Here is an 11,199-nt window from a genome sequence, read left to right on the forward strand (position 1 = left end):
ACCGGAGGTCACTATGGCGCCTTCCATGCAGCAGCCAAGAAAAAGGTCTATAATTGTAATGAGTAGGGGTGTGAATCTACACTGGTCTCATGGTTTGGTTCGGTTACAATTATCATGCCATAGATTTGGTTCAATTTGACATCTCGGTGCATTGACGATGCTTTCCATACATAATTAGATTTTTTCTTCACAACACAAAATTTTTTTTAATTACAATCTATGAATATATTTATAGTTATATATTATTTTTAATACAATTTTGTTCTTTAATACAGCAGTAAGATATATACCTTTAATTTGACCTGCTCAAGGTAAACACTCTTTCTGAATGTATCAAACAAAACTCCAACACATGCACAGAAGACAGCATGAGCATTTAGAGCAAATAAACTAATGTTCTTCCGCTTGCCTTTTGAGCGCTGACAGGTAAGGTCTTACAGCCCTATGATTGGTTATTGTCTTTGCTCAACAAAAAGGGCTGCGATTGGCTTTAGAAATGAAAACGCTGTTCATCGATGGTGAGAAAAACAGCCGCGGTTTCTGTCTGTCTGCACAAAATACGCGATTATCACAGGTAAATTAGAACAGACACAGTGGAGAAAACTCGCACCACAGACATGCTCGTGTCTAGATCCACAAGTATCGCTTTAACAGCCAAGAAGAGAGGAAAAGTTACCTCCCAAACACACCAGTATAGGTCAAATGTCCAAAGTGAGAGAGAGATAGGTTAACATAGATTTTTAAAGCATTTTTGCATATTAGTGAAATAGCGGCTCGTGTGCTTTGTCACCGTGTATCCAGAAAACTCACAAGCAGTTGAACTGTGCACAATTATCTATCTTTTAAGTAGTAAGAGCGTTATTTACTCACCCTCGTCTCCTTCGCCATAGTATTCTACTGCGACATCGCGCATAGGAGATAAATGACGTCAGTACATAATAACCGGTTATGATCTATTATTTAACCGAAATCAATAATTTTGACACCACTAGTAATGAGTAACGATGCAGCACATAACAAATCTATCGGAGTAAAAGTATTAAACTCAACAAAAATATGTACTGAAGTAAATGTGGAAGTAGGAGAAAAAACAATACTCCAGTAGAGTATACAGCCTTTTAGTACTTAAGTACAGTAGTGAAATAGTTCTTCGTTACTATACATCTCTGCTTATGACAGAATTTTACATGCTCAAACTCTAGTTTGATTGCGAAGTAATCCTTTCTGTTAACCTGTTTGTCTTAATTTGTTCATATTTAAAGTTTTCTTATGTCTGCTGTTTTGAGCCAGTTCGTCATCATTCTTCCTGATGATCCTGCCTTGTCTTCTCCTGATCTTCCCTGCCCTGCCAGCTCAGTCAATTGTGTGTTGGTAATGTTTTCCCCCTTTGGGGTAGTTTCTCCCCCCTTTTTTATTTTTATTAATAAATCCATCTTTTAAATTTTGCACTTGAGTCCTCGCCTCCTCCATACCCAAACCTGGACAGTAACAGGATTAACATGGAAACCAGGAGAAAGAAATGAACATACATAATAGAACAATAGCTATTAAACGACATTGAATGTCAGGTAAGTTTGGGGGTGTAAACTGTAGGCTGAATTATGGTTTAATGGAGTTACTTCTGTAGGGGTCTTGACGTGGCAGGAAAGGTGGGGATTCAGGGGACGATGGTGGCTATGGTGAATGCCTGACCTCTTCATCTTAACGTCAGACTTTACCACCTCTGATGGCAACATATGTGACTTTGTCATCAGACTGAACCTGAATAAGTAACAGAGATAAAGACGATCACTATGAGTCCGATTTAGTAAAACTTCATAGTTTTAGCCTTCCGGTCAAATTAAATTCTTTTAAAATTATTTCCCAAGTGTTGTTTAATGATGCATTGTTAAACATAATAGTTTTAATAGTTTGTTTTTGTCTTTGCCATGATTAGTGTACCTAATATTTCATGATTATATTTACAATTTACTTTGCAAGATACTAGCATTCAGTTTAAAGAGCAATTTAGCTAGGTTATTATGTTAGTATCCTAGGCAAGTTAGGATACTTAGGCAAGTTATTGGATAGCAGTGGTTTGTTTTGGACAAGCGAAGAAAAAAAATCTTAAAGGGGTAATAATGGACTAGCATTTCCAGGTTTCTCAGTGACGAAAGTCATCATAGTTGGGTAAACTTAGAATGGGAGAACATTTTTACTTTCGTATTTGCTGAAATAATAAAAGAAAAAGTCTACGATGTTGTTATCAAAACTTTTAGAAAAAGGAAAAAAAAGTGTGAAACTGATAAGGCAGCCAGAAGAAAGAACAATGAATTTATTGTGCTGTCCATACACTCTGCATTACAAATGCCTTGCTCAATCAGTAATTTGGTTTTTGTAATTTGATGCAAAAATGACAATACATACATAAATACATTTAACCGTAAAAACATACTTTTAAACGAATCAAAATAATAAAAGTTTTAAGGATTTAAGAGGCTGATGACCGTTAAATGCATCTTTTTAAAGGTCTGAATGTTTCCAGTGCATACTAATACTGAAAACTGTTTTTATTCCAGCCAAGCTAAATAAAAAGACTTAAAATAATAATTAAAATATATTATAGGAAATTATGTGAAAAATTCCTTGCTCTGCTAAACATCACTTGGAAAATATATATAAAAAATAAAATAAAACAATAACAGGAGGGCTAATAATTTATATAATGTATAAACATTTGTAGGGTCTAATGTCTGACATATATGATGTCAATGTTATGTAGATACAGTTTTCACTTTATTATTAAAAGAAAGGCCATTAAATAGCCATTGTTATACATTCATGACATATGTTATGAAAAAATTGGTCAACATTTTTTCACTTACATTGCGTCTTACTTTACACAAATTACTGGAGATGATGACCTCAGCATAAGCCACATCATCAGTCATCTGCCCACACATCATCTTCCCCTAAAACACAATAGACACGATTCACAGCTAATAGCAATTTTGAAGCAATTTTGATACACTTTTTTTAATAAGAAAAATTGCAATGAATAAAAAAATAAAAAATTACAATATAAAAATTACAATAAAAATGTATAACTATTTTTCAATTGAATGATTTTAAGCATTAAACAAGTAATAATTAATATTTCACTTCTGATTGGTTGTAAATCAAGAACCCTGTGTAACAGACAAACATGTGTAAATGTTTTTAAATAGAGTTGTTCACTAACATTGATATCAGCAGCAGCTGGGGTCACTGGGGTGAAATTGCTGATCAGCTCGGCATGATCTGCCTTACCTGAAAAACAAACAAACAATATTTACATTTAAACATTTCTTCAACAGACAAACATTTTAGAGACATTTCTACAATAAATATTCTATATGAACTACCTAAACTACTGCTCAAAGTTTTGAGGATGCAAATATCTTTAAAAGAAGTCACTTATGCTTATCAATGATGTATTTACTTGATAAAAAAATCTAAAAATAAATTAAAAATAGAAATTGTCAAATATTATTACAGTGTATAATAAGCGTTTTATATTTTAATCATTTTAATATACAGGTATATTTTTGGAAGTTGCATGTATGGGTAAAAACAGTTTATGGACCCTATCATACACCTGGCGCAATGTGGCGCAAGGCTTGATGCAATTGTTGTTTGCTAGTTGGCAAAATGCATTTGCGCTCATATGTGCCCCCATAGGCGTTCTGGTCTAAAAAGGAAGGTGTTCTGAGGCGCATTGCAGGTGCGTTGCTATTTTGAGAAACTATAATCAATTTTTCAATAGACCAAAACAAAGGTGGTCTAAAGTCCAGTGCAGAGCACGTTAGTTATGCGCCTCGCTTACACACTGCTTAATACACAAAAGATGTAGAGAAATACGCAAATATCTTTTCAATTGAAAAATACTTAAAATATTAAGGATATATAGAATATAAGGGTATGTATAGGATATAAATATAAAGGATTAAAATATTACAAAACATATTATTTTCTAGCCTACATAAATAAAATAAATACTGCCTTCATGGCTTTTTCATCTCGGGAGGCTTTTTCAGTTCATTCATAACAATTTGCTTTTGTATAATGTTATAATTATTATTAGCAGTATAATTCATTATAATTTATTATATGCAGCATATTTATTATATTTGTTTTATTGAAAACAAGCTTAGATTTGCCCACCTGTCAGGTTACAGACCATATGTGTATTTGAATAACTCGTTTTTTTTTTACCACACTTCGTTATTATTGTTCATTTATTCGTTTGCTGGAAATTATAACTAAATTTAGAAATAGTTTTGAAACAAATCTTTGCGCTTAACAAACAAAATTAATTATGTATAGGTTAATGAATATCTGTGCGTACAAGGTTTCCCTATCCACGAGAGCAAAAGTAAAAGTGAGATGCCTTATCTCTCATTCTCGCGCTGCAGATGCCCTGTTTAACTGTTTCTTGCTAGTGAAATGTTCAGTTTTTCCACTTACAATTACTTTATGTCATGTATATAGTAAATGCACTTATGGTGCGACGCAACTGGCTCTTAAGGTGCGGTCACACTAGAGTTTGTGTATGCGAAATTCTGTAATACGGCGCTGCGAAAAGGGACGGAAATAAACAGGAATATTAGGCATAAAAAAAAGCGAGTGATTGCTCAATGTTTTATATTTCTGTCTAGAGAGGTCATGTTTTGGTCCTCGGTTGGTCTCACGCAGTCAAGTGATGCGATTTCGCAGGTCAGAGTTCACCAAGCTTGAACTTTGCACCGCAGCAGCCTGCAAAACTTGACGCATGACCCTGCGTTTCCGGTCTGATGCGTTCGTGTACCTAAGAATGGAAGTCTATGGAAGGAAAAGCCCAGTGTGACCACAGCTTCAAACGGAATGGGAAATGAGACTCTGATTGGTTTATTCTCAAAATACACTTATAACTCACCAAGAAAATATGCTCAACCCTTTTAGATCATGCGCCACGGCGCAAAGCGGATTTTTTAATCATTATATTAGCAAAAGTGGATTCTGACACGCCCTGCGATTTGCACTTTGCGCATGGACTGTCAAAACAGAGCCCTATATGTCAGAATTGTTGATTTTACATTTATGCCAAAAATTATTAGAATTATTTTGCAAAGACCATGTTCCATGAGGATTTTTTGTTGTTGTTGTTGTTGTAAATTTCCTAGTGTAAATATATCGAAATTCAATTTTTATGAGTAATTTCAAGCATTTAAACTTAGCTAATGATTGATAATAAAGCTTGTTTGGCATGCTGTCCCAGGAGAGAGCCCTGAGCTTATAAGATTCTCCAGCCCTAGGCTCCTGCTCGATGAACTCCCCCAGGCTAATTTCTGGCTAATGACAGATATAGGATGGCTGAGGAGAGGTGTACTCGCTAAGAGCTTGCCTATGGTATCAATTTGGTATGTTCAATTTACTTAGGTTGCATATTTTTGGACTGTGGGAAGACACCGGAGAACCCGGGGAAAACCTACACGGGCACAGGGAGAATGAACAAATCCACACAGAAATGTCAACAGGTGTAGTAGGGACTTTAACCAGAGACATTCTTGCTTTGAGACAACAGTGCTAATCACTGGGCCACCATGTCACACATCTAAAAAGGAGGGGGAGTAAGGATAGGTATGGGGGTATTTTTCAAGATGAAGATATTGAGATAAGAACAACTCTGGTTATTTATAGTGAGTTAGGAATCATCTGATTGGAGAATCAATAATGAGGTGATGTGTGAGCAGCTGAAAAAAATCATAAGAACGTGATCCTCTTGAAACTAGTTTATAAATAAAATTTACTTAGACAGCTTTAATGCTGAGGTCACACTTTGTGTGTATGAAATTCTGTTGTACGGCTCTACGAAAAACGGCAGGATTAAACAACATAATTAGACATTTTATAAAAGCTAGCGATTGATCCATGTTTTAAATTTTCTGTCCAGAGAGGTTATGTTTTGATCCTCGATTGGTCTCTCGAAATCCCATGATGCGATTTCGCAGGTCAGAGTTCCAACAAAGTTTCCAACACAGCGAACTGCAAAACTTGTCACACGAAATAACATTTCCGGTCTGACGCATTTGCATACATATGAATGGAAGTCTATTGGGAGTGCAGTGTGACCGCAGCTTAAAGGTCTCAATATTTACTTTTTTTAAAAAATCTCAGATTCCAGATTTTCAAATAGTTGTATCTCAGTCAAATACAGCTCCATCCTAACAAAGTATATGTAAATGGAAACCCTTTTTATTAGCTTTCAGAGATACACATATCAATTACTAAAATATTGACACTTAAGACTGATTTGCAGTCCAGTGTCAAAAATGTTAATCATTCTAATACAGCATACTCACCCCAAAACTTTGATTGCAAATACGTGTATATGTCAAAACATATTCTGTTTTGAATATTAATTACCTAGAAATTCCGTTCATTAATGACTACTCACCTGCTCTATTTTTTAAGATTAACCCAATAATAACAATAAGGACAAGTAGAGCAGCAACAGCAGCAAGTACAGCAGAAATCACTACAGGAGAGATGAAATAAAGAAAAATTAAGCACTGAGCAGAAAACTGATTAATTTATAAATCATCTTTTTTCCACAGCTCACAGAATTATTGCAAAATAATTTCATTTCTCTGTGAATCAGCATAGATGTGTCATTTGCAGCAGTATAAACATTGATTCAAGTAAAAATCTCCAGATGGGAAAATGCTTATATACCTATTAAATACTTATAAAATATAGGTATTATAAAGTCAATCAGTAAGTAGTAAGAAGAATATGAAGTGATATGGTTTACCTTGTGTTTTATTTACAGGTGTTGGAGTTGAGGCTGTTTCAGAGCATTATGAGGATGTGTAAAAAAAAAAACAATATTAGTTTAGTTAGTTGCTGTTTTTAAAGGACATCTGCACATGACACAAACAATCATAAAAATGTCCTTGCTCTAGTAATATTGTTGTTGTTGTCGCGTGCGCGTACTGAAAAGCGGTTTTGTCACGCGCGTTCTGATCAGCTGTGTTGTCGCGCGCGTACTGTTAAGCGGGGGGGAGGGGGAGGGGGTGGGTTGAGCGCGCGTACTCAAGAGCGGTGTTGTCGCGCGCCTACTGAAGGGCGGGACGGAGGGTGTGTCGCGTCGCGGGGGCACTTTTGATCATTTTGGAAGGGCACTTTATATCCAAGACTAAAAAGAGCATGTGCACTGCACCGGTTGAGCCCTATGTGTGCACGTGCCTGGCTCAGTGGGTAGCACAATCGCCTCACAGCAAGACGGTCGCTGGTTCAAGCCCTGCCTGGCTGAGTTGGCATTTCTTTGTGAAGTTTGCATGTTCTCCCTGTGTTGTCGTGGGTTTTCTCCGGGTGTTCTGTTATCCCCCACGCTCCAAAAACATGCGTTACAGGTGAATTGAATAAGCTAAATTGGCCATAGTGAATGTGTGTGAATGTAAGAGTGTATGGGTGTTTCCTGGGGTTGGGTTCCAGCTGCATAAAATATATGCTGGATATGTTGGCGGTTCATTCCTCTGTGGCGACCCCAGATTAATAAAGAGACTAAGCCGAAAAGAAAATGAATGAATGACTTTGTTGCATAGACAAACCCTTACACCCTTTGCAATAGTTCATGTCACCAGAAATTGCTTGCTTTTTTTTAGTAAAATGACTGATATCATGTCACTTTCTCACTGTGTGGCACTAGTAGTGTGAACTCACTTAAAAAAAAAAAAAAATTTCTTACCCAGGTATGAGACAGTATAGCTGACCGAGGTCTTTACTTCAGATCCTTTAGTAATCTGACATCTCCATTCTGTGCTGTCATCTTCATTGAGAAGTTTTGTAGTCATACTGATGTTACAATAATTTAAAGAGGATGAGATCTGAAATCTGGAGTCTGTTTGCAGATTTACACCAGACTCATTTACCCAGATGAGCCGAAGTCCCTCACTTGTGAGCAAAGTTTCACAAGAATGTTCATAGTAGAAATGTAACTGACAAGAGAGAGTGACAGAGCTTCCCGGTCTAATCTGTGTCTGTGAAGATGGTGAAGAAACTGAAACAGAAAGCACACCTGATGTTAAAGGAGAATTATTATAGTTTGAATAAATCATAATGAACAGAATCACTGACCCTGAAGAACATGAAAATAAACATTGCCAAAAGTTTTTTGTGTATCTTTAACCCCAAGCCAACAGGTATAAACTCCAATATCTTTAGTTGTGGTTGTATAGATGTTAAGAGAGCAGTCAGAGCCCAGACTCAGTCTGTCATGTTTGTCTCTGTCATGTATCTTTCCATTACTAAATAATTCAATTCCTTGTGATCCTCTTTTGCTATAATATGCCCATGTGGTTGATGTGCAGTCAGCAGGAGCATCATAGCAGGGCATAGTGGCATTCTCAGCATCACTACTGAACACGCGGATAATTTTCTGTCCACTGGTTTCTGAAAGAGCAAAGGTGTGTGTTGCGGTTTATCTTGTGCTTTGTATAATTCTAAACAACATACAAAATATATTCATCTTTCGGATATATAAACTATCAGTTGTAATATGAAAAGTGATTTCTCAGCTTTCTTTTCCTTCTTGTAATTTAAGTTTAACTATAATCTCCAAAACTTTCATCTATTTTAGTCTTAACGCTAAGGATAAACTTATTCATCCAATCATTTTCTTTTCGGCTTAGTCACTATATTAATCAGGGGTCTCCACAGTGGAATGATAAACTAATTCGGTTCAAATAAAGTCTAAACAACACTATATTTACACTATTTTCAAACTAAATTAGTTCATCATCAGCATTGAGACTGACACATAATCGTGGTTTTTGTGAGCATAACAGTATTTTCAAAACGTATGACATTACACACACTAGTATAATAACTACATGTTTTATGTCTAATTCCACTGAACAGTTCTTTTAAAAGACAGAAAGCATTGACCCCAAATATTTCTGAAAGATTTACCTTTGAGAATTGAGCAGAAAATGATCAGTCCCAGCATGTCTATTTGGCACTCTGTCTCATCAGTCTTTTCTCATCGTTCATTTATAGTGAGTCTTCATTAAATTGTGATCAGCTCCTCCTCTGTTTGCCAACTTCCCTTAATCAGACAGATCATAGCATGACACCATGATGCAAAAAATATTCTGTAAACATTCCCATATTACTCAAACTAACTGTTTCTTCATTTCTGACAATTTAAGAATCACAAAAATAAAGTTCTGTCAAAATCTAGGCTGATAAATTCAATCTGCTTCCGATGTCATCAGCTACACAGTGCAGATGATTGGTTGCTTTGGCTTTAGCAGTCAATAAGCTTGCTTTAAATACATCTGTGTTCTTTGTGCTATCAGTTTACAGCGCATTTTCATATATTCATCAAAACAAAACAACATATGAGATGAGTGAAGATGATCTTTTAATTTTATACTAATGGCCTCATTGATTTAGAGTGAGCATTTATAAGTTAATTAATTTCTTTTTTTGTATTTAAACATGTAAAAAGTATATATGACTTTCCATAAGCTATTCTAAATGTGTTCAGCTGTAAATTTACATATGTTATATAAGCATTCTGTTGTACAATATTTGCTGCTAGTGAGTATGTTAGTGGGCCAGGCGTTGTTTGAATCCTGCCTTTAAACTGTGGAAATGTAAAACAATTCCTCATTGGTCAAAGAGTAAATAGAGGGACATTTTTTTGAGGCTGTAATGGTTTTTCTTAACTTGTGTGTTTGTGAAGGATTCAGTATCTGTTTATCCTTTCTCAGTTCCTTGAATGAATGAATGAATGAATGAATTCATTAATTAATGAACTAATTAAATAATTAATTTAATGTGTTTTTGAAAGAAGGTTAGAATTAACATGGTGTCAAGTGTGCAGGCAGTATTAATGTGTTGGTATTTCATGGGTTTAAATACATTTTGTGAGAATCATTCATTATTTATTTATTTTTTTTTGGCTTAGTCCCTATTTATCAGGGGTCACCACAGCGGAATGAACTGCCAACTTATCCAGCATATGTTTTAGAAGAAGCGGATGCCCTTCCAGCCGCAGGCCAGTACTGGGAAACATCCGTACACTCCACGGCAACCCCTGTGTTAACTCTGGCCACCCCTGTGGCCACCCCAATATGATTTTGCTTTTGATATTAATGCAAATTTAATTACATAAATTCACAAGATTTTAGTAAATAAATAAATATAATGCAGCCACTTTAATGATTGTGGATTGATTGGCGCCACCGATGTAGCTGATTCGCTGCCCCTCTCCCTCCCCAAACATCCTTAACAGTATGCACACACCTTCATCTACAGGACAGCAATGGCAATTTTTACGAAACAACAATAGATTTTTTATTTTGATTGCACATGTACTTGCTGAATTGTTTCAAGGAATAAATTGTAGTATGTTAAGAGTAATTCATTAAATTAATTAAAACCACGTTATTTCATTTACCAGAAACACAAATAACATTACACTGAACTCGTAATTTTTTTGTGTGCCAAACCAATATTTGGTGTGGCCTCATCTTGCCACCCCTGAGGAAATATTCTGGGGGCTCGACTGGTACACTCTCACATTCATACACGTAACTACGACCACTTTAGTTTATTCAATAACCTTTAGCGTATGTTTTTGGACTGTGGAGGAAACTGGAGCATCCAGAGCAAACTAACGCCAACAAGGGGAGAACATGCAAACTCCATACAGAAATGCCAACCGGCCCAGCTGAGACTAGAGCCAGTGACCTTTCTTGCTGTAAGGTGACAGTGCTAACCACTGAACCACCATGCCACCCCATTTTGTGAGAATATGTCGGAAAGGTTGAGATTGTTGAATCCCTTTGATTTCTCAGGGGGACCTTAAACTAATTTAGATCTAAGGAGGGAGAGCCAAAGATTATATATATAATTTTAATTAATAATTTGAAGAGAGGATATTAAAATTATAAAACTTCAAATAATAAAATAAAAATTTAAGAATGTGTTTTTTTTTGTATAGCACTTTTCCTACATAACATGCAACTCAAAGTGCTTCACAAGCATAAACAAATCAAAACAAATAATAAAAAAAAACTACATCACTGTCAGGTACTCAAAAATAGAAACAGAGAAGCAAATACAGAAAGCAAGATACACACGAAAAAGTTTAAGCCTTTGAAACCTGTGAAAGGAACCACACGGCCAGTA

At 35.7% G+C, this 11,199-nt stretch overlaps 1 protein-coding gene across 5 annotated transcripts; it reads right to left on the reverse strand.

Moving 5' to 3' along the window:
- Positions 1-1,414: 1,414 nt before the first annotated feature.
- On the reverse strand, positions 1,415-10,853 carry dicp2.2 (diverse immunoglobulin domain-containing protein 2.2). Of its 5 annotated transcripts, none has more exons than XM_073921129.1 (9): positions 8,971-10,853; positions 8,137-8,451; positions 7,748-8,059; positions 6,812-6,844; positions 6,455-6,535; positions 5,024-5,026; positions 3,221-3,288; positions 2,865-2,951; positions 1,415-1,761 (listed from the first exon to the last, which is right to left on the reverse strand). In XM_073921129.1, exons 1-9 carry the CDS (start codon positions 9,005-9,007, stop codon positions 1,708-1,710), a joined length of 990 nt encoding a protein of 329 aa, XP_073777230.1. In that variant the 5' UTR covers positions 9,008-10,853; the 3' UTR covers positions 1,415-1,707.
- Between the last annotated feature and the right edge of the window lie 346 nt (positions 10,854-11,199).

This window comes from Danio rerio, chromosome 14, assembly GCF_049306965.1.
Source record: "Danio rerio strain Tuebingen ecotype United States chromosome 14, GRCz12tu, whole genome shotgun sequence".
NCBI lineage: Eukaryota > Metazoa > Chordata > Actinopteri > Cypriniformes > Danionidae > Danio > Danio rerio.